This window comes from Hemiscyllium ocellatum, chromosome 5, assembly GCF_020745735.1.
Source record: "Hemiscyllium ocellatum isolate sHemOce1 chromosome 5, sHemOce1.pat.X.cur, whole genome shotgun sequence".
Taxonomy (NCBI): Eukaryota; Metazoa; Chordata; class Chondrichthyes; order Orectolobiformes; family Hemiscylliidae; genus Hemiscyllium; species Hemiscyllium ocellatum.
In genome coordinates, this window is record NC_083405.1 from 113777903 (window position 1) to 113802090 (window position 24188).

The window sequence follows — 24188 nt, forward strand, 5'->3', positions numbered from 1 at the left end:
AGAGGTCTGTGACCAGTGGTGTTCTGCAAGGATCAGTGCTGGGATCTCTTATTTATGTGTAATGATGTGGATGAAAATTTAGGTGGTCTAGTTAGTAAGTCTGTAGACAACACAAAAATTGGAAGAGTTATAGATAGTGAGGAAGGTTGTCATAGGATAAAGCAGGATGTAGCTCATTTGAAAGGTTGGGCAGAGAAATGGCAGACGGAGTTTGATCTGGACAAGTGTGAGGTGATGCATTTTGGAAGGTCAAATGCAAGAGGAAAGTATACAGTAAATGGTAGGAACTTTAGGAGCATTTATATAGAGAAGGATCTTGGGGTGCAAGTCCATAGTTCCCTACAAGTGGCAACACAAATGGAGAAGTTGGTAAAGGCGGTTTATGGCATGCATGCTCTCATCAGTCAAGGCAGTGAGTATAAAATCTGGCAAGCCATGTTGCAGCTGTATAAAACATTACTTAGGCCATATTTGAAGTACTGTGTGCAGTTCTAATCCTCACACTAGAGGAAGAATGTAGAGGCTTTGAAGAGGGTGCAGAAGAGGTTTACCAGGATGTTGCCTGAATTGAAGTGCATTGGATATAAGGAGAGGTTGGATAAACTTGGGAATGTTTTCGTGAGAGGGTCGGAGGCAGTGAAGATAGAAGCATACAAAATTATGAACAGCATGGATATGGAGGGTAGTGAGTCTTTTTACCCCACCCACCCCCAGAGTGGAAATGTCAAACACTAAGGGGAATAGGTTTAAGGTGAGAGTGGGAAAGTGTAAAGGAGATGCGCAAGACACTGCCAGGGGAGGTAGATTATAAGCAGATATAATAGCAACATTTAACAGGTATTTAACCAGACAATTGAACATACAGCAAACAAAGGGATATGGCTATTAGCAGACAAATGAATTAGTTTACAATGACATCATGGTCAGCATAGACGTGATGGACTGAAGGGTTTGTTTATGTGCTGTATTGTGCTACATTCAAAGCTCAGAGACTATAAAACCCAGTAAAGGTAGCTAAAGTGAGGGAAAAGAACAAGTTCATTTTAGAAGGTCTTGGCATTGGAACCAGATAGTTCATAACGGTGAACAGAATTTTGCTAACAACACAGTAACATTCAAATACCAGTGTCAGGAAATGACCATCTCCAATGACAGAATCTAATCAGTGTCCCTCAACATTCAAATGCATTAGTGTCACTGAATCACCCACCAACATCTGGAGGACTCACCACTCACCAAATACTCAACTGGATCAGTCATATAAATACTGTGGCTTGAAGACCTGGTCAGAAGCTAGGAATCCTGCAGTGAGGAATTCACCCCTTGACTGTGCAAAGCCTACCCATGATCTACAAGATACAAGTTGTTTAACTGGACTTTAGTAAACCCTTTGATAAGGGTCCCCATAGTAGACTAATTAGTAAAGTTATATCACATGGGATTCTGGGTGAACTTGCTAATTGGATACAAAATTGGCTTTACGGGAGAGGACGGAGTATGTTGGTGAAGACTGGTACTGGGTTCAATTTTGTTTGTCATTTATATGAATGATTTGGATGATAACATAGGAGGATTGATTAGTAACTTTGTGGATGACACCAAAATTGGCGGTATAGTGGACAGTGAAAAAGAATATCTAAGATTACAGAGATCTTGATCAATTTGGTCAATGGGCTGAGGAGAGGAGACAGTTTTATTTAGTAAATACAAGGTATTGCATTTTGGTAAAACAAACTAGGACAGGGCCTATACAATGAATGGTAGGGCCCTGAGTAGTGTAGAGAGACAGAGGGGTTCAGGTACATAATTGTTTGAAATTTGCACCATAGGTAAACAGGGTGGTTAAGGTGTCATTTAGCATGCATGCCTTAATTGTTCAGACCTTAGAACGTCATGTTGAGATAGTACAAGATGGTGGTGAGGCCTCTTCTGGTGTATTGCATGCTGTTCTGTTTGCCGTTACAGGAAGGATAATATTAAACTGGAGAATTCAGAAAGATTTATCAGGATCTAACTGGGAATGGAGGGGTTGAGTTATAAAAAGAGTCTGGATTGTGTCACAGACGTGTACAGCACGAAAACAGATCCTTTGGTCCAACTTGTCTATGCCTACCAGATATTCTGAACTAATCTAATCCCATTTGCCAGCACTTGGCCCATATTTCTCTAAACCCTTTCTATTCATATACCCATCCAGATGAGTTTTAAATGTTGTAATTGTACCAGCTCCATCATCTCCTCTGGCAGCTCATTTCATACATGCACCACCCTCTGTGTAAAAGTTGCCACTTTAGGCCCCTTTTAAATCTTTCCCCTCTCACTCTAAACCTATGCCCTCCAGCTCCGGACTCCCCCACCCTAGGGAAAATATCTTATTTATTTTATCCTAGCCATGCCCCTCATGATTTTACAAACTTTATAAGGCCACCCTCAGCCTCCGATGCTACAGGGAAAACAGCCCCAGCCTATTCAGCCTCTCCCTATAGCTCAAACCCTCCAAGGATGGCTACATCCTTGTGAATCATTTCTGAATCCTTTCAAGTATCACAACATCCTTCCAGTAGATCAGAATTGCACACAACATTCCAAAGTGGCCTAACCAAACATCCTGTACAACCACAACATGACCTCCAACATCCTACACTCAATGCTCTGACCAATAAAGGAAAATATACCAAAAGCCTTCCTCATTATCCTATCTGGAACTTTTTCACTAGAGCATCGGAGGTTGAGGGGTGACCTTATAGAAATTCATAAAAATCATAAGGGGCATAGATAAGGTAAATAGCAAAGGTCTTTTCTGTAAGGTGGGGACAAAAGTGAGGACTGCAGATGCTGAAGGTCAGAGTTGAGAGTTTGAGAGTGTGGTGCTGGAAAAGCACAGCAGGTCAGGCAGCATCTGACGATAAGGAGAATTGACATTTCCGGCAAAAGCCCTTCATCATGAAGGGCTTATGCCCAAAACGTCGATTCTCCTGCTCCTCGGATACTGCCTGACCTGCTGTGCTTTTCCAGCACCACACTCTCAATAGCATATTTTTAAGATTAGAGGAAGATGATTTAAAAAAGAACATTGGGGCAATTTTTTTTTTACACAGCATGGTTAGTTTTTGTATGAACTGCCAGAAGAAGGGGTGGATGCAGGTACAGTTATAATGTTTAAAAGAAAGTTGAGTAAGTACATGAATACTAAAAGTTTGGGGGGGGGGGGGGAAGAGAAGGGAAAGAGGTGGAATATGGGCCAAACACAAGTGGGTGGAACAAGCTTAGTTTAGGTACATGGTCACTGAGGACAAGTTGGGCCAATGGATCTGTTTCCAAGCTGTATCACTCTGTGCCTCTGTAAGAAGTTCGACATCATCCACTACCTTAACACTGACTTCTTTCACCACCAACATTCCCACCAAACTGCACAGAGCTCATAACTGTGCGCGCAATGCTCCGATGTTCCACTCTCAGTAATTGGCCGTACACGTTGGTACATAGGTTGCTACATTGGTTTCTGTTTCTGCAAGTCACTGCCATTCTAAGTTCTCAGAGATTTGCACAGCCAGTAAGGAAATTGGAAAGAGTACTGCTCACCTCAAGAAGTGGATCTAAAAAGATGCTTTGCAGGAACTTACCAAAGCACTTTCAAAACCTACAACCTTTCTTTCAAGTCAATAGCCATCCTGACTCAGAATTACATCATTGCCTTTCACTGCTACTTGCTAAAAATCCTTAAACATCTTTCTCAATAGCATTGTGGATGTTCTTAAACCCCAAGGACTACAGCATTTCAATAAAAACAGTTCACCACCATTTTTTCATCATGAATATGGATGGGAATATGCTGAGAGGATTGGTCAAACACTCATTACAAAAATTGGTTTATTATATGGATATTGGCAAGTTGTAGTCACCAAGATGGTCAAAGAGGTATCAGCTTTTGTCAACCCAGATGGACTTGATCAACACGAAGCTATGTTGCTTGAAATGGAAAGTGCAACCTGTGAATGATTAACCAACTAAGTCATTGAAGGACTCTGTATTGTATATATTGATGGTTTGGTCATGTTCAGGCAAACATTTTCCAGCAATTGCACAAATTTTTTGATTGTTTTGAAAGAACTAATTGTGATATAAATTTGGCCAAAATTTGCTAGAGCAAAGCTTACTTGGAGAGACAGATAAGCATTTGCAGCATTTAGGCAAGAGCAGATTCTGTCAGACATTTGTTCCACATTTCTCTCCTTTAACAGGTTTGTTAAAGAAAAGCAAGAAATTTGAAATGACAGAGGAACGTCACAGTGTTTTTTGCAGCTTGAAGTCTGTACTGAATTCTGCACCAGTCTCAGAAGCACTGAATTACGATAAAGCCATTAAAATGAGCTTTTAATGCCAGCTAGATCAGAGTGGTGCTGGAAAAGCACAGCAGGTCAGGCAACATCCAAGGAGCAGCAAAAGCCCTTCTTCAGGAATATGTGAGTACAGTTTTATTACAGGTCAAAGTTTTGCTTAAGATGGTGTTGGAGTAGGGCTTCTGAGCTCGGGGCTCTTCCGCTCTGCCTACTTTTTTTTCTTGTTTTTCTCTTTTACTTACTTATTGTGAAGAGTTCAGATAGCATTGGTGGTGGCGATTTAATTCGGTGGGATGGGGTGGGGTGGGGGGGGCTGTGGAAAGCTTGGACCTGAGGATTGGCGACTATCGCTGTTTGGGTCAGGCGCTGGCAGGAGTAGAATGACATCACGGTGACATCAATAAGGTGGGCTGCCTGAGAGATGTGACTCCAATGTTAGTCGAACACAGGTGGTAGGGAGGTGGTGGTGGAGGTGAATCAGCCCAGCAGCGAAAGAATTTGCCGATCCTCAGGTGTCATCAATGTTATTTGGGTCTAGCATAGACAGCAGGGAGGTGGTGGCAATTCTGAATGGTTCAAAAATCGAATGCAAATGGACTTCCCTTTAATCCATTACTTTCCAGTTTTGTCTTATTCTTAAACTATCAAAATGGCTGTATCGTGGCAACTATTGAAAGCTTGCCACTGTATCTTATTGTACTTCGCACTGTAAAATACACATGACAATAAAATCATCCATCCATTCCAGTTTGGATCAGTTATTTTCCTTGAAAGTTGAATTTGGTCAAGCAGAAATATTAATGGAAGAACAGATTTTGAGTTTGATGCTGGCTACTCAATATTTGAAGTTTACACATCCAATAACTTTGCAGAGATTAAAATAAACAAAGAACTGCAGATGCTGGAGATCCAAACAAAATCAAGAAGTGCTCGAGAAACTGAAGCATCTGCAGAGAGAAAAAAAGGGTTATAGTTTCCAGTCCAGAACCCCAGTTCTGATTTGACTTTTAGTTCTTATTTTTCAGTTCCATGAAAACCTAACATCCATATTCTGCTTCAAGACCCATGTTTGCAAATAATAAATTAATAAGAAAAATTATCAAAATAAGAAGCATTTGGCACAAGTACTGATCATTCAACAAAGACACTCTAAACACAGCTGTTAGGTATGGAGGGATTCATAGGATTTTACCCAATGACAATGTAGAAACAGTGCAAAATGGCCAAAATCAGGATGATTTGGATCTTGGAAGGAAACTTGGACATGCTGGTTTTCACAAGCACCTGTTTTTCCCAGTGCCAGAGCCCACGGGTTTGGAAGATACTGCAAAAGAGGCCTTTGAAATTTGCTCAAGTGTTCCAGTATATCGTGGAGACTATAGCCAAGGCATGTTGGTAGTGGTAGCGTAAATATTTAACATACTGGATGAGGTGCCAATTAAGCAGAATGTATGAATTGGTGCCAAGTTTCTGAATATTGGTGCAGCTGCGCTCAACGAGGGAATTAGCATTCTAACGCATCCAAGGTGTTGTGTGGTGCAGTGGTACTATCCTGACCTCTGGACCAAGAGGCCCGTTTGAAGTCCCACCTCCTTCAGAGGTGTGTCATAGCATCTGTGAACAGGTCAATTTAAAATAGTATTCCAGCACACCCATGCCTTGTGCCTCATAGGCAATAGAAAGATTTTGAGGGGTGACGAGATAACCACTTATGAGAAAGTGCAGTTTCTAGCTTTGCCCAACAGCCAAGGTATTTATGTAGCAGAGAAAATGGAACCTTTGATCAATGTTGAATCATTGGATGTTCCTAGTCGGATACTTGGTGATAATGATATTAAGGAGAGGTGGATTGACTCAGTCTTATTGGGGATGATCACAGTGTGGCTTTTGCGCAATTTGAATGTTACTTGCTATTGCTCAGCACATGCTTGAGTGCTTCTCAGGTCTTTCTCATGTAGACAAGGACTGCCTTTTAAATATATTATTCATTCTCGAAGATGAGGTCATTACTGGCAAGACTATCTGTGGTTGGCAGAGAAGGTGATGGTGCACAACTGCATTGGTTAGTGAAGGCTATTCAGAGGCAGTTTGCAATCAAACACATTGGACAATCTGTGACTTGAGTCGCAAAACAATGTTGGAAGGCTTTCTTACCTGAAAGGACAGCAGTAAAAAAGTTGGGCTTTTACAAAATCTGACAACTTCATGAGTATCTCTGATCATATCAACATCCTCATCTCTAACAAATCAAAATCTCAAACTACATTCATTTTGCTGCAGTTGATGAAAGTTGGGTTTTAAATCCTGGCTCAGGATATACCTGCTCCAATACCCTCAGGTTGGGATTTTGATGTCTAGCAATCAAAAGCACTGTCGCTTTTCTCGGGTATACATTCAACCTTTAGAGAGAGATGTCCCAGATTTGCTCCAACTCCTTGGTGCCACATTTGGTTGTGTGCTGTCTTGCTGCCAAGTGTCACTCTTGTCTGATCAATTCAGCTCATGCCCAGAACAAAGCTCTAAGAGTCTGAAGCCAGGAAGTTCTGATAGAACATCAGTGACCTCTAACCCTACAAGAACAAGGGCAATAAATGAATGGGAACACTACTGAACACAAACTTCCTTTCAAGCCACACTCCTCTGTTGACTTGGAACTATATTATTGTTTCTTCAGTGTTGCTGGGCAAAGTCCTGAGACTATCTTCCTAACAGCACTATGAGTGGACCTATATGCCAAGGATTTCAGTGTGCAAAAAGGCAGCTCACTTCCACCTTCTTAGAGTTATTGATGGGCAATAAATACTGTCCTAGTCAATAACACACACACCCCAAGAACAAATTTGAAAAAAGTATCACTCAATAGCACTCTTAGTAACTCTACCCACCCATCATTCTCATGTGAACTAAAAGTCTCATAAATTAGTCATGAGTCAGGTTCTTTCTTACTGATTAGTGCAGATTTGGAATATCAAAAGGAATGCACATATTGATAACCTTTTGAAATACAAACATATTGAGTAGGGATCAAAGAGCAAGATGGATTTCACAAAAAAAGCATCTTACTCTTTAATGACACAACAAAACTGGTATAAATAAATTATTTTCCAAAGAAAAGATTGACCTATTTTCCTAATCAACCTCTTTAGAAATGGGACTTGAACCTGGGTTTCTTGGTCAATAGGTAAGGACACTACTACTGTACCACAAGAGGGCCCCCTTGCTTTATATTAATTTCTGATTGTACTTTAGTCAAAAAATACTTCTATAAACAACTCTACTCTGAGTCTTATAGAGTGATTGTCCTTCTTCAAATTAATAGATCTGCAAGAACTACAGAAGAAAGCTCAGGCTTTTAATCTGCAAAACAATCACAATATTTCTCTTTAAAAGTAATTTGAAATGGAGTATGAAATGATTTCATTTATGTTACACACCCCACCCCACTAACCTTCCCCATACTGAACTTGTAGCCACTGCAATTGCATGGCTAGTCCAGGTTAATTTATTGCTCAGGATGCTGATAGTGGGGGATTCCAAAATGGCATGTCAGTGAATGTCACAGGCTGGTGGTTAGATAGTCTCTTAGTGAAGATGATCACTGCCTGGCTTTTGCCTGGTGCAAACGTTACTTGCCATTTGCTGAGGTGACTGACCAACATACACAATCAGCTTTCTTTGTGAAAAGCATGACTCCAAAAAGCACAGTATTCACCCTTGATTTCAGTTGTGCTAGGGCTCACTTCGAATGCAGTCACGCTCACCTCACCTCTGGAAGTCAGCTCCTTTGTGCATGTTTGGACAGAGGTTGTAATGAGGTCAGGAGCTGAGTGGCCCTTGGGGATCCCAAACTGGGTGTCACCGAGCAGGTTATTGCTGACTGGCTGCTGTTTAATAACACTGTTGATGACGCCATCTATCACTTCACTAGCGATCAAATTGGCCATGTTGAATTCATCCTTTTTTGTGTACAGGACATACCAGGGAAATTTACCACATTGTTGGGTAGATATCAATGTTGGAGTTGCACTGAAGAGCTTGGCAAGGATGTGTAAGTTACGAAGCACAAAACTTTATTATTATTAATAAAATGCTTTTTGGGCACAAAAACTTTGCAGTATCCAGTACCTCCAGCCAATCCTCACTAAACTGCCTAACTCAAATGCATCTGCCCACAATGATATTGGTAAGAGTGACCACTACACCGTTCTTGTGAGGAACAAGCCCTGTCTTTCACATGGAGAGCTCTGCATTGTATTATGTGGTGCTATCATCATGCTAAATGGGACAGACTTCGAACAGACTGAGTAACTTAAATAGCCATCCGTGAAGCGAGATGAGCCATCAGCAGCAGCTGAATGGTACACCCTCACAGTTTGCAACCTCATGGTGAGTATATTCCCCACTCACCCATTACTATCAAACTAGAAGAGTAACCATTGTGCAAAGGAGAGTGCAGGAAGGCATACCAGCAGCAGCACCCAATTTTACCTAAAAATGAGGTGTCAACTTGAGAAGCTACAAAACAGGGCTGCGTGCCAAACTGCAAAAGCAAGATGAGGTAGAATAAGTTGAGGGTTTCTAACCAACAGATCAGGTTCGAGCTCTGCCGCATCCTGTCATAATGGTGATAAGCAAGTAAACAAATCACTGGAGGAGGTGGTACCACAATCATCCCTACCATCAATGATGGGAAGCTCAGCACATAGTGCAAAAGACAATGCTGAAACATTCACAATAATCTTCAGGCAAAAATGCTGAGAGTGCTAACCTCCTCGGGAGGCCCTCGGCATCATGGATGCCAGCTTCAGCCAATTCAATTCATATCGTGTGATATCTGAAGGTTACCACAACCTGGCTAATGACAAATGCAAAATATATTCGACTATTTTGTTGTTCTTAATTTCAATAAAGTTGGAAATCATTGTCAAAAAAAACTGGTTAATATAAAATGGTATGTTTAGCAAATGATATTTTAAGTCTGACTCTTGGGAAATAAATGAAAATAATTTAAAGTCACTTTTACTGGATTGTTAGTCACCATATATTATTTTCGAGTAAAAAATGAGGTCTGCAGATGCTGGAGATCACAGCTGCAAATGTGTTGCTGGTCAAAGCACAGCAGGTTAGGCAGCATCTCAGGAATAGAGAATTCGACGTTTCGAGCATAAGCCCTTCATCAGGAATAAGAGAGAGAGAGCCAAGCAGGCTGAGATAAAAGGTAGGGAGGAGGGACTAGGGGGAGGGGCGATGGAGGTGGGATAGGTGGAAGGAGGTCAAGGTGAGGGTGATAGGCCGGAGTGGGGTGGGGGCGGAGAGGTCAGGAAGAGGATTGCAGGTTAGGAGGGCGGTGCTGAGTTGAGGGAACCGACTGAGACAAGGTGGGGGGAGGGGAAATGAGGAAGCTGGAGAAATCTGAATTCATACCTTGTGGTTGGAGGGTTCCCAGGCGGAAGATGAGGCGCTCCTCCTCCAGCCGTCGTGTAGTTGTGTTCTGCCGGTGGAGGAGTCCAAGGACCTGCATGTCCTCGGTGGAGTGGGAGGGGGAGTTAAAGTGTTGAGCCACGGGGTGATTGGGTTGGTTGGAAAGTGTTGAGCCACGGGGTGATTGGGTTGGTTGGAAAGTGTTGAGCCACGGGGTGACTCCCTTCGTGACTCCCTTGTCAGATCCACACCCCCCACCAACCCAACCTCCACCCCCGGCACCTTCCCCTGCAACCGCAGGAAATGTAAAACTTGCGCCCACACCTCCACACTCACTTCCCTCCAAGGCCCCAAGGGATCCTTCCATATCCGCCACAAGTTCACCTGTACCTCCACACACATCATCTATTGCATCCGCTGCACCCGATGTGGCCTCCTCTATATTGGTGAGACAGGCCGCTTACTTGCGGAACGCTTCAGAGAACACCTCTGGGCCGCCCGAACCAACCAACCCAATCACCCCGTGGCTCAACACTTTAACTCCCCCTCCCACTCCACCGAGGACATGCAGGTCCTTGGACTCCTCCACCGGCAGAACACAACTACACGACGGCTGGAGGAGGAGCGCCTCATCTTCCGCCTGGGAACCCTCCAACCACAAGGTATGAATTCAGATTTCTCCAGCTTCCTCATTTCCCCTCCCCCCACCTTGTCTCAGTCGGTTCCCTCAACTCAGCACCGCCCTCCTAACCTGCAATCCTCTTCCTGACCTCTCCGCCCCCACCCCACTCCGGCCTATCACCCTCACCTTGACCTCCTTCCACCTATCCCACCTCCATCGCCCCTCCCCCTAGTCCCTCCTCCCTACCTTTTATCTCAGCCTGCTTGGCTCTCTCTCTCTTATTCCTGATGAAGGGCTTATGCTCGAAACGTCGAATTCTCTATTCCTGAGATGCTGCCTAACCTGCTGTGCTTTGACCAGCAACACATTTGCAACCATATATTATTTGATTGGCAGTGCTAGACACTGGTTTAACTGAAGCTAACTAATGGAAACTATAATGAAAATAGTGGAAATGCAAAAAGTTTAGAAAGAGGAGGGGAGTGCTCATCACAGATTTAATATATATCAGAGTTAAATCTTAAGGATTGGCATATAGTTAGATTTGAGTTCCAAGTCAATTTCACAAAATAAAGAGATGTCCTTCAGATGATCCTTTGCTTTGCAAAATCATTTGCATTACTTTCAAAGGGATGCTGAGAAGAAAAGTCCTTTTCTTGGGATCATGTTATGAATAAATGTTATTGCATATAATTGGAGTCAAAAGCATTTAAAAATTAAAATCCTTTCATGTACATCTTCTGGCAGAACAGCATCAACAATATTCTTCTATTCTCAATTCTAATTTAGAAACAGCAGCAGGCTATTCGGTCCCTCAGGCCTGTTCTACCATCGAATGAGATCATAGTTGATCTGTGACCTAACTCTATAATAACTACCTTTGGCCCATATCCCTTGATAAGTACGCTAAACAAAAAAATGTATTTATCTCAGATTTAAGATTAACAACTGATCTAGCTTCAACTGCCATTTGTGGAAGTATATTCCAAATCTCAACCATATTTTGTGTGTAGAACTGCTTTTTTGATAGCTTTCCTGAATCTTGTAATTTTTAGACTATGCCTCCAGTTCTAAAATCTTCAACCAGTAGAAGTAGTCGAGAGATTCTTAGAAACTGCCATGACCATCAGAACACAAAGAGGCTCCATGCAATTAATAACCGTCCCCAGACTGTCTAAACACATTTTGAAAGGCAAGATTGGGATTGCTTTACATTTCATTAGTAAGCACGAGGAATACAACTTTGAAAAGCAAAAAAAAAGTTACCCAGAATCATCATTCTACCTTCTACAATATGATAGGATCTAAAGGGTTCTATTAGTTTCCTCCATTACAAGATTTGGAAGAGGTTGTGGTAAAGTGGCAATGTTACTGGGCTAACAATTGAGAAGTGCAGGATAATTTTCTGGAGACGTGTTCAAATCCCACCATGGTAGAAGTAAAAATGTGAATTCAATAAAAATGTGGAACAAAATGCTAGCTTAATGGTGACCGTGTAACCATTATCCATTGTTGTAAAAAAAATCACCTAGTGTTAAAGTAAAGCAAATCTGCATCCAGACCCTTAGAATGTGATTGACTTTTAATTACCCTCTGGATAATTAAGGATGGACAAATGTTTGTCCAGCCAGCAACACACAGATCCCACAATGGAATGAATATAGTCTAATTCCACAAAACTATCACGGATCATCTGCAATTAGACTTATCAGACTCTTGTCCAAAGATTTGTAAGTCAGCTCTATATAAACATTCTATTCAGGTGGATATCATTGCTAACTCAAATTTGAACATAGAACATTAACATTACAGCGCAGTACAGGCCCTTCGGCCCTCGATGTTGCGCCGACCCGTCATGCCAATCTGAAGCCCATCCCACCATGTACGTCCATATGCCTGTCCAATGATGACTTAAATATACTTAAAGTTGGCGAATCTACTACCGTTGCAGGCAAAGCATTCCATGCCCTGACTACTCTTGAGTAAAGAAACTACCTCTGACATCTGTCCTATATCTATTACCCCTCAATTTAAAGATATGCCCCCTCATGCTCGCCGTCACCATACTTGGAAAAAGGCTCTTCCTGTGCACCCTATCTAACCCTCTGATTATCTTATATGTCTCTATTAAGTCACCTCTCAACCACTTCTCTCTAACGAAAACAGCCTCAAGTCCCTCAGCCTTTCCTCGTAAGACCTTCCCTCCATACCAGGCAACATCCTAGTAAATCTCCTCTGCACTCTTTCCAAAACTTCCAGAACTGTCTACAATACTCCAAGTGCGGCCACACCAGAGTTTTGTACAGCTGTACATGATTGCAGAACTCAATCCCTCTATTAATAAAAGCTAAAACACTATGCCTTCTTAACAACCCTGTCAACCTGGGTGACAACTTTAAAGAATCTGTGTACCTGGACACCGAGATCTCTCTGCTCATCTACACTACCAAGAATCTTACCATTAGCCCAGTACTTTGCATTCTGGTTACACCGACTAAAGTGAATCACCTCACACTTGTTTGCATTAAACTCCATTTGCCACCTCAGCCCAGCTCTGCAGCTCATGTCTCTCTGTAACCTACAACATCCTTCGTCACTATCCACATCTCCAACGACCTTAGTGTCATCTGCTAATTTACTAACCCACCCATCTACGCCCTCATCCTTTATACAAATGACAAACAGCAGTGGACCCAACACCGACCCTTGCGGTACACCACTGGTAACTGGACTCCAGGATGAACATTTCCCATCAACCACCCCCCTCTGTCTTCTTTCAGCAAGCCAATTACTGATCCAAACTGCTATATCTCCCACAATCCCATTCCTCCTCAGTTTGTACAATAGCCTACTGTGGGGAACCTTATCGAATGCCTTGCTGAAATCCATATACACCACGTCAACCTGTTTACTCTCATCTACCTGTTTGGTCACCTTCTCAAAGAACTCAATAAGGTTGGTGAGGCACGACCTACCCTTCATAAAACTGTGCTGACTATCCCTAATCAAATTATTCTTTTCTAGATGATCATAAATCCTCTCTATTATAACCTTTTCCAACACTTTACCAACAACTGAAGTAAGGCTCGCTGGTCTATAATTACCAAGATTGTCTCTACTCCCCTTCCTGAACAGGGGAACCACATTTGCTATCCTCTAGTCTTCTGGCACTATTCCTGTAAACAATGACAATTTAAAGATTAATGCCAAAGGCTCGGCAATCTCCTCCCAGGCTTCCCAGAGGATCCTAGGATAAATCCCATCCGGCCCAGGGGACTTACCTATTTTCACACTCTGCAGGATTTCTAATACCTCTTCCCTGTGAATCTCAATCACATCTAGTCTAGTAACCTGTATCATTGTAATCTCCTCAAAACATTGTCGTTTTCTAGAGTGAACACTGTTGAAAAATATTCATTAAGTGCTTCCCCTATCTCCTCTGACTCCACACACAACTTCCCACTATTATCCTTGATCGGCCCTAATCTTACTTGTCATTCTTTTATTGAAAAAAATTTGAATGCTCTTTACGTCCTTCAGCGATTTGGGTTGGTTCATGTATAATTTCAATTCCCATGGAGACCAGATCCAAGCAATGTTTCAATTAACATTAAAACAAAATGCTATGAAACATCCTAATTAAGGACCCGGTGCTGCTTTAGAAGCAAAGAGGTTCTTCTGCAGCTGTACAGGGCCCTGGTGAGACCACACCTGGAGTACTGTGTACAGTTCTGGTCTCCAAATTTGAGGAAAGACATTCTGGCTATTGAGGGAGTGCAGCGTAGATTCACGAGGTCAATTCCTAGAATGGCGGGATTACCTTACTCTGAAAGATTGGAGCGACTGGGCTTGCATACCCTTGAGTTTAGAAGACTGAGAGGGGATCTGATTGAGACATAAAAGATTATTAAAGGTTTGGACACTCTGGAAGCAGGAAACATGTTTCCGTTGATGGGTGAGTGCCGAACTGGAGGAGACAGCTTAAAAATACGTGGTATACCATTTATGACAGAGATGAGGAGAAACATCTTCACCCAGAGAGCGGTGGCTGTGTGGAATGCTCTTCCCCAGAGGGCAGTGGAGGCCTAGTCTCTGGATTCATTTAAGAAAGAGTTGGATAGAGCTCTCAAGGATAGTGGAATCAAGGGTTATGGAGATAAGGCGGAAACAGGATACTGATTAAAGATGATCAGCCATGATCATATTGAATGGTTGTGCAGGCTCGAAGGGCAGAATGGCCTACTCCTGCACCTATTGTCTGTTGTCTATACATACCGAGAGACTTTTGCCCATTGAGGGACACCCTAAAATTAGAGGGGATAATCTCAGAGTAGTAGATCTGCAGAATTCTTTACTGAGATGAGCAATACTGCAGTTCACATCAGATAATTTCAAATGAATTCCTGCACTTAGCCCTGCAGCATATTTTGGATGTAGAAGTAATAATTTTGTACAATAAGGTCCAGAGAACAATGAAAATAACGAACAGTGCAAATTTGCTTAACTGACCTATCAACTTAGTTTTTTAAATTATTCATTCAATTAAAAAAGTCAGCTGTTCAATCACCTTGATTTAACCGATGTCTTCAGAATAATTTTCTTACTCACCCATTGCTTCTTTTTGGTCTGGGAGATGAACTGCTTGTGCTGTGTGGCCAGTTTTTTAATCTCTTCCATGAATTCCTCTTTGCATTTTTCCTTCACTTGCTTACACTTTCTATCCATCTCAGCCTGCATGTTGACAACAGCTTTGTTCACTGCCTGACGTTTTTCCTCCTCCATTTCAGTGCGCAACTACAGACATTTTAAGAAGAAAATGTAAGCATGTTCAATATACAACACTATACTTAAGGAACATCTTACCAGACAAAACTTGACCAGGTCACTCTTAAGCCTCAAAATTTAACATTATATCTCTAATTGATTAGAAAATCATTCTTTGGAACTGGCCCACGAATCACACTTTATTAGAGTCGTAGAGATGTATAGCATGGAAACAGACCCTTCGGTCCAACCTGTCCATGCCGACCAGATACCCCAACCCAATCTAGTCCCACTTGCCAGCACCCGGCCCATATCCCTCCAAACCCTTCCTATTCTTATACCCATCCAAATGCCTCTTAAATGTTGCAATTGTACCAGCCTCCACCACATCCTCTGGCTGCTCATTCCATACAAATACCACCCTCTACGTGAAAATGTTGCCCCTTAGATCTCTTTTATATCTTTCCCCTCTCATCCTCTAGTTCTGGACTCCCTGACCCCAGGGAAAAGATTTTGTCTATTTATCCTATCCGTGCCCCTCATAATTTTGTCACCTCTATAAGGTCACCCCTCAGCCTCAGACAGTCCAGGGAAAACAGCCCCAGCCTGTTCGGCCTCTCCCTGTAGCTCAGATCCTCCAACCCTAGCAACATCCTTGTAAATCTTTTCTGAACCCGTTCAAGTTTCACAACATCTTTCGGATAGGAAGGAGACCAGAACTGCACGCAATATTCCAACAGTGGCCTAACCAATGTCCTGTACAGCCGCAACATGACCTCCCAACTCCTGTACTCAATAAAGGAAAGCATACCAAATGCCTTCTTCATTATCCTATCTACCTGCGACTCCACTTTCAAGGAGCTATGAACCTGCACTCCAAGGTCTCTTTGTTCAGCAACACTCTCTAGGACCTTACCATTAAATGTATAAGTCCTGCTAAGATTTGCTTTCCCAAAATGCAGCACCTCGCATTTATCTGAATTAAACTCCATCTGCCACTTCTCAGCCCATTGGCCCATCTGGTCCAGATCCTGTAGTAATCTAAGGTACCTTCTTCGCTGTTGATCAACATTAAAACCAGCTCCCAAAAAGGAGGACAGCTGAGATGTAACAGGATCATTCCAATAATAAGAAATAATAGTTAAAATAACTTACATAGGGATAACATTTATTTCACTATTACATAAAACAGAAATTGCTGGAGAAGCTCAGCAGGTCTGGCAGTATCTATGGACAGGATGCAAGAGTTAACTTTTGAGTCCAATGACTCTTCAGACCATAAGACAGAGGAGCAAAAGATGACCATTTAGCCCATTAAGTCTTCCCCCAATTCGATTATAACTGATATGTTTCTCACCCCCATTCTTCTGCCTTCTCCAAGGAACCCTTGAATCCATTACTAATCAAGAACCAACTCCACCTTGAGATACATTCAAATGACTTAGCCTCCACAGCCATCTGTAGCAATGAGTTCTACAGATTAACCACCCTCTGGCTGAAGACATTCCTCCTCATTTGAATTCTAAAGATTTGTCCCTTCGCTTTGTGCAGTCAGGTCCTGGTGGAAACATCTTCTCCATATCCATTCTATCCAGGTCCCTCAGTATTCTATACTTTTCATCATATTCCCCCCCCCCCCCCCCCCATCCTTCTAAATTCTATCGAGTCCAGACTCAGAGTAGTCAACCACCCCTCATATGGTAAGGCCATCATCACCAGGATGTTTCTTGTAAATCTCCTCTGGAACCGTTCCAACATCAGCACATCCTTCCTTAGATAGGGTTCCCAAAACTGCTCACAATATTCCAAATGCGATGTGACCAACGTCTTATCCAGCCTCGGCAGCACATCTCTGCTCCTGTAGTTTAGCCCGCTTCAAATGAATGCTAACCTTCCATTTACCTTCCTTAAGGCCAACTAAACCAGCACAATAACCTTCAGAAAATCTGAACTAGGACTCCCAAGTCCCTTTGTGCTTCAAATTATCCCATTCAGAAAACAGTCTCACGTTTCTATTCACACTTCTATTGCTGCTTAACGCTCTGACACAACATGTAAAATGTCTGTCTCGTTTTTTCCTTATTTTCTCTCATATTCACAATTTTAAAATATTTTCCTTTATTTTATTCATGTGAGTATCAATGGCTTGGTCAGCATTTATTGCCCATTCCCAATTTCTCACCATTTAGGTGTTGGGGGTTCCACGCTGCCGTTAAGAATGGTGTTTCAGGGTTTTGGTTAGCGACAGTGAATGAACTAGTGAAGGAAATTAGTGGGAAGCCTTTAAAAACTAGCATAGGATTACTAAAAAAAGCAATGCAGGGAGACGATGAAATAAGAGCGCAAGCTAGCTAGTAATAAAAAAAAGCTCTTGTATCTTATTTGTAAGATATCTAAAAGATAAGAGATCCAAAAGTGAACTTTGGACTGCCACTTTTGGAATACTGTGTGCAATTTTGGTCTCCATGCTACAGGAAGGATGCTGTGAAATTTGAAACTTGTGAAACAGAATAGATTTACAAGAATGTTGCTAGGATTGGAGGGTTTGATCTATAGGGAGAGGCTGAATAGGCTGGGTCTATTTTTACTGGAGCATCAGAGGCTGAAGGGTGACTTTGTAGAGGTTTATAACAACATGAGGGGCATGGATAGGATAAACAGACAACTCCCTGTCATGGGTGAGTCTAGAACTAGAAGGCATAGATTTATGGTGAGAGGGAAAACATTTAAAAGGGATCTAAGTGGAAACGTTTTCACACAGAGGGTAGCACATGTATGGAATGAGCTGCAAAAGGGAATAATGGTGGATGCTGGCACAATTACAACATTTAAAAGGACCTGGATGGGTATATGAATAAGAAGGGTTTAGAGGGAATGGGCCAAATGCTGGCAAATGAAACAAGACTAATTTAGGATATCTAGATGGTATGGACAACTTGGACAGAAAGGTCTGTTCCGATGCTTTACAGCTCTATGAATCTACTGGAAAACGAATGTGGAGAACTGGTAATAGGGAACAAAGAAATGGCAGAGGAAGTGAATAGGTAGTTTGCATCAGTTCTCACAGTGGAAGACTCAAGTAACATGCTAGAATTTTGAGAGAGTCAGGGGCAGTGGCGAGTGTAGTGGCCATGACTAAGGAGAAGGTTCTAGGGAAGCTGAAAGGTTTAAAGGTGGATAAATCATCTGGACGAGATGGACTAAACTCCAGAGTTCTGCAGGAGAAAGCTGAGAAGATTGTAGAAGTGGTGATCTATCAGGAATCATGCAGTCAGGGAGAGTCCCAGAAGACTGAAAAATGACTAATGCAAGACTCCTGTTTAAGAATGAAGGGAGGCAGAAGACAGGAGTGTTTGGAAGTGTATGGTCAAATAGGGCTGAGCCAACATGGATTCGTCAAGGGGAGGTCATGTCTGACAAACCTGTTAGAATTCTTTCAGAAGGCAATGAGCAAGTTTAACAAAGGGAAGCCAGTGGATATGATAGATTTGGATTTCCAGAAGGCCATACAGGAGGCAGCTAAACAACAGCCCATAGTGTTCTGGGCAAGATACTGGCATAGACAGAGGATTGGCTGACTGGCAGAAGGCAGAGATTTGGGATAAAGGGGTCATTTTCGGGATGGCAGCCAGTGACAAGTGGAGTTTCAGAGGGGTCCATGTTGGGACCACAACTTTCACATTAGACATTAACAATCAAAATGCAGGAACTGAGGGCATTGATGACATAAAGACAGATGGAGGGGCAGATGGTGTTGAGGAAGTGAGGAAGCTGCATCAGGATTTGAACAGGCTAGGAGATTGGGCAAAGTAGCAGCAGATGGAATATATTGTGGGCAAGTGAAGGTTTTGGACTTGGTAGGAAGAATAGAGGCAAAGACTAATTTCTAAACAAGAAGGCCTCAGAAATGTGAAGCACAAACGTTATGGTTCACTTCTTTTAGCTGGAAACAGGATAATCAAAATGATTCAAGCTAGTCTGATTGAATGCAACTAATTACATGCTTATTTAAAGGATAAGTTCGAAAATACAGTAATACTGCTACCAGGTATCGTGTTTTTCTGTGTGCCATAAACATACAGCCATATGTCAAGAAATGGTAAAGCAATACATGGGTTCTTTCCATGATGACAATACTATCTACAGATAAGAGTGAACTTGGAAGGTGAGCACATATACCTGACCTCAACAACAGCTGCTGTACATAGAGTTCAAGTCACTGGACCATATCATATCCTGTTACAGTGGGTAATCATTGACAGCACCACAAATTATGCTCCTTTAAAAGGCATGCGTACATCACAAAAAAAACTACTAGATATCACTCTTGATTAGTGAAATGAGAGACTTGAAACTTCACTGTTTCAATAAAACTTAGCCACTCTACATGGTTCCAACATACTGATCCGACAAAAAAAAGCAATGGGTTTTAAAATAAAACTTGACAAATTAAACATTAAAGTACCCGTAAGTTAAAATGAACTTTAAAACATACCTTATGCATTATTTTGTTCAGAAAACATTTCACCAAAATAAGAGCATGTCTCTCTTCATCAGAAGAATGTGGATTTAAGTCCCAACCCAGAACTTGAACACAAAATCAAGGTCAGCCCTCCAAAACAAACTGAGGAGACTGCTGCATTATCTGAAGTGCTGACTTTTAGACGAGCTGTTAAATCCAAAGGCTAACTATCTTCTTTGGTGGGTTTAAGAGAAGAGGGAGTTATGCCGAGTTTCCTGGACAATATTTATCTCTTAGCTGATGAATTACTACCCTTCCACATTGACAACCACTCAGAAGAAGCAGTATAGACAGCAAGAACACAATGTTATCTATGTTGGAGACTTCAATGTCCACTGGGAGAAAGTGAAGACTGCAGAAGCTGGAGATCAGAGCTGAAAAATGTGTTGCTGGAAAAGCGCAGGTCAGGCAGCATCCAAGGAGCAGGAGAATCGACGTTTCAGGCATAAGCCCTTCTTCAGGAATGAGGAAGGTGTACAAGCAGGCTAAGATAAAAGGTAGGGAGGAGGGACTTGGAGGGGCGTTGGGAATGCGATAGGTGGGAGGAGGTTAAGTGAGGGTGATAGACTGGCGAGGGGATGGGGGCGGAGAGGGCGGAAAGAAGATTGCACGTCAAGAAGGCAGTGCTGAGTCCAAGGGTTTGGACTGAGATAAGGTAGGGGGAAGGGAAATGAGGAAGCTGGAGAAATCTGCATTCATCCCTTGTAGTTGGAGGGTTCCTAGGCAGAAGATGAGGCGCTTTTCCTCCAGACGTCATGTTGCCATGGTCTGACGATGGAGGCGGCCAAGGACCTGCATTGTCCTTGGAGGAGTGGGAGGGGGAGTTAAAGTGTTCAGTCACGGGCCGGTTGGGTTGTTTGATGCGGGTGTCCCAGAGGTGTTCTCTGAAACATTCCGCAAGTAGGCGGCCTACCTCCCCAATGTAGAGGAGGCCACATTGGGTGCAGCGGATGCAGCAAATGATGGGCGTGGGAGGTGCAGGTGAATTTGTGGTGGATATGGAAGGATCCCTTGGGGCCTTGGAGGGAAAGTGAGGGGGGAGGTGTGGGCGCAAGTTTTGCTTTTCTTGCGGTTGCAGGGGAAGGTGCCGGGAGTGGAGGCTGGGTTGGTGGGGGGTATGGACTTGACGAGGGAGTCGTGGAGGAAGTGGTCTTTCTGGAACGCAGATAGGGGAAGGGAGGGAAATATATCCCTGGTGGTGGAGTCTGTTTGGAGGTGGCAGAAATGACGACGGATGATACGATATATCTGGAGGTTGGTGGGGTGGTAGGTGAGGACCAGTGGGGTTCTGTCCTGGTGGCGATTGTAGGGGCGGGATTCAAGGGTGGAGGAGCGGGAAGTGGAGGAGATGTGATGGAGAGCATCGTTAACCACGTCTGAGGGGAAGTTGCGGTCTTTGAAGAAGGAGGCCACCTGGGTTGTTCGGTATTGGAATTGGTCCTCCTGGGAACAGATGCAGCGGAGGCGAAGGAATTGGGAATATGGGATGGCGTTTTTACAGGGGGCAGGGTGGGAGGAGGTGTAATCTAGGTAGCTGTGGGAGTCGGTCTGTTTATAGTAAATGTCCATATTGAGTTGGTCACCCGAGAGAGAAATGGAGAGGTCTAGGAAGGGGAGGGAGGAGTCTGAGACGGTCCAGGTAAATTTGAGGTCGGGGTGCAAGATGCAGCGTTCCGGAAAGACCACTCCCTCCGCGAGTCCATACCCCCCACCAACCCAACCTCCATTCCCGGCACCTTCCCCTGCAACTGCAAGAAATGCAAAACTTGCGCCCCCACCTCCCCCCTCACTTCCCTCCAAGGCCCCAAGGGATCCTTCCATATCCGTCACAAATTCACCTGCACCTCCACACACATCATTTACTGCATCCGCTGCACCCAATGTGGCCTCTTCTACATTGGGGAGACAGGCCGCCTACTTGCAGAACATTTCAGAGAACACCTCTGGGACACCCGCACCAACCAACCCAACCGGCCCGTGGCTGAACACTAACTCCCCCTCACACTCCACCAAGAACATACAGGTCCTTGGCCACCTCCATCGCCAGACCATGGCAACACGACGTCCGGAGGAAGAGCGCCTCATCCTCCGCCTAGGAACCCTCCAACCACAAGGGATGAATACAGATTTCTCCAGCTTCCTCATTTCCCCTCCCCCCACCTTATTTCAGTCCCAACCTTCGGACTCAGCCCCGCCTTCTTGAACTGCAATTTTCTTCCCTCTCCAGCCTATCACCCTCACCTTAACCTCCTTCCACCTATCGCATTCCCAACACCCCTCCAAGTCCCTCCTCCCTACCATTTATCTTAGCCTGCTTGGCACACCTTCCTCATTCCTGAAGAAGGGCTTATGCCCGAAACGTCGATTCTCCTGCTCCATGGATGCTGCCTGACCTGCTGCGCTTTTCCAGCAACACATTTTTCAACTTCAATGTCCATACCAAGAACGGATTGCCAACATCCTGACTGAGACCTGAAGAATGGACTGACAAACTGGTTCAGCAGCAAATAATGACCGAACTAACATGAGTGAAAAAATGCCTTGATCTCCAACTCACCAATCTACCTAGTGTATGAAGGCAAAGTTCCATCCACACTAAGAGCACCTCCAAATGTCATGTAGCAACCACTGTGTAACATGGGAGACATTCATCCATGTATGTCCATGAGGTGCTTGTGGGTCATCATCATTAGATAAAATTTATCTCACTTAGCATCAAACCAGATCAACCCTGACTAAATATGGAGATTTACCTTGGCACAACACAAGACTACATGAATGTTGAATGTAAGTAGCATGGAGAGTCAGTAAGCAAACCCACTACCGATGGAGTGCTAAAGAAAAGTAATTCTAGATCGAAACATTAATCGTGCTTCTCTTAGTAAATTTCTCCAGCCTTCTGTGTGTTCATTTCATTACTAAGAATTGGATCAAAGATTTGCAGTCCTGTTATGACTGGCCATAAATGGTTGCAGATAATTAAAATACTTAGGAGAGAGGGTGTCCACATAGCATTCCCAGCTGATTTCCTCCTGAGGTTCTGTCTATCATAGAAGCAAGTTTCCAGCCAATTCGATTCAATCCAATGTGATATCAGCCATTGAATGCATTGGATAATGCCCTGGGGGCACTGGTTCAGATCCCACCATGGCAGCTGGTAGAATTTAAATTCAATTAAAATCTGAAATTAAAAATCCAGTCTCAGGAATGGTAACTATTGCCAACTGTTATAAAGCCCCATATGGTGCAATAGCATCCTTTAGGGAAGGAAATCTGTCATCCTTTCCTAAACGTTACTCTAGAATCACAACAATGTGGTTGACTCTTAACAGCCCTCTAAAATATCTAGCATGAAGGAAGATCGTTGTGGTTGTTGGAGGCCAGTCATCTCATTTGGAAGACATCTCTGCAGGAGCTCCTCAAGGTAATGTCCTTGATTCAAGGGTGTTGGGGCAGCAAGGTGGCTAAGTGGTTAGCAGGGACTCAAGTTCAATTCCACCCTCGGGTGACTTGTCTGCATGAAGTTTGCATGTTCTCCCCACGTCCGCATGGGTTTCTTCTGGGTGCTCCAGTTTCCTCCCAAAGTCCAGAGATATGCACATTACGTAAATTGGCCACGCTCAATTGCCCACAATGTCCAGGGATATGTAAGTTAGGTGAATTAGTCATGGAAAATGCAGGGTTACGGGTACAGGGTGGAGGAGTGGGTCTGGGTGAGATGCTCCTCGGATGGTCAGTGAGGAGTCAATGGGCTAAATGGTCTGCTTCTGCACTGTACAGATTCCATGGTCTCATTTGCTTCATCAAAGACCTTTCTTCCTTAATAAGGTCTTAAGGGGGAATGCTTACATTTGAATGCAAAATATTCAGCACCATTCAATTCTTCAGATACTGAAGCAGTCCAAGTTCATATACAGCAATACTCGGATATTATCCAGGTTTGAAGTGAAAAATAGCCAGTAACATTCGGGCCACACCAGTGCCAGGCAGTGACCATCTCTAACAAGAGAGAAACTAACCATTGCCCGTTAATATTCAATGGCATTACCATCACCGCATCCCAAAATCATCATCCTGGGGTCACCATTAACCAGATTCTGAGCTGAACAAGCCACATAAATACAGTGGCTACAAGAGTAGACCAGAGATTAGGAATCAATTTGTCGCCTCACTGTTCAAAGCTCGCCCATCATCTACAAGCACAATTTAGAAATGGGATGGAATACTCCCCACTTGCCTGGATGAATTTAGATCTAACAGTACATGACACCATCCTGCACAAAGCAGTCAACCGAGTGGCACCTCAGTCCCTTCACTCCCTCCACCCCCTCCACCACTGTTGCTACAGCACGTACTATAAGATCCACTGCAAACATTCACCAACAATCCTGAGACAGCAACTGCCACCTCAACTAATACCAACTAGAAGGCCAAGAGCAAGAGATGCACAGAAGCACCATCACCTTCAAGTTCCCCTGCAAGCCACTCACCATCCTGACTTGGAAATACATCATATTTA

General features: G+C 43.3%; 1 protein-coding gene across 3 annotated transcripts in view; it reads right to left on the reverse strand.

Moving 5' to 3' along the window:
• Nucleotides 1-24188, reverse strand: part of zmynd11 (zinc finger, MYND-type containing 11) — a 183855-nt gene that overhangs the window by 5757 nt on the left and 153910 nt on the right. For all 3 annotated transcript variants that reach the window (XM_060825116.1, XM_060825115.1, XM_060825117.1), the window contains one exon: nt 14992-15177. In XM_060825116.1, the coding sequence (XP_060681099.1) occupies nt 14992-15177 (186 nt within the window). The remainder of the gene's footprint in view (nt 1-14991; nt 15178-24188) is intronic.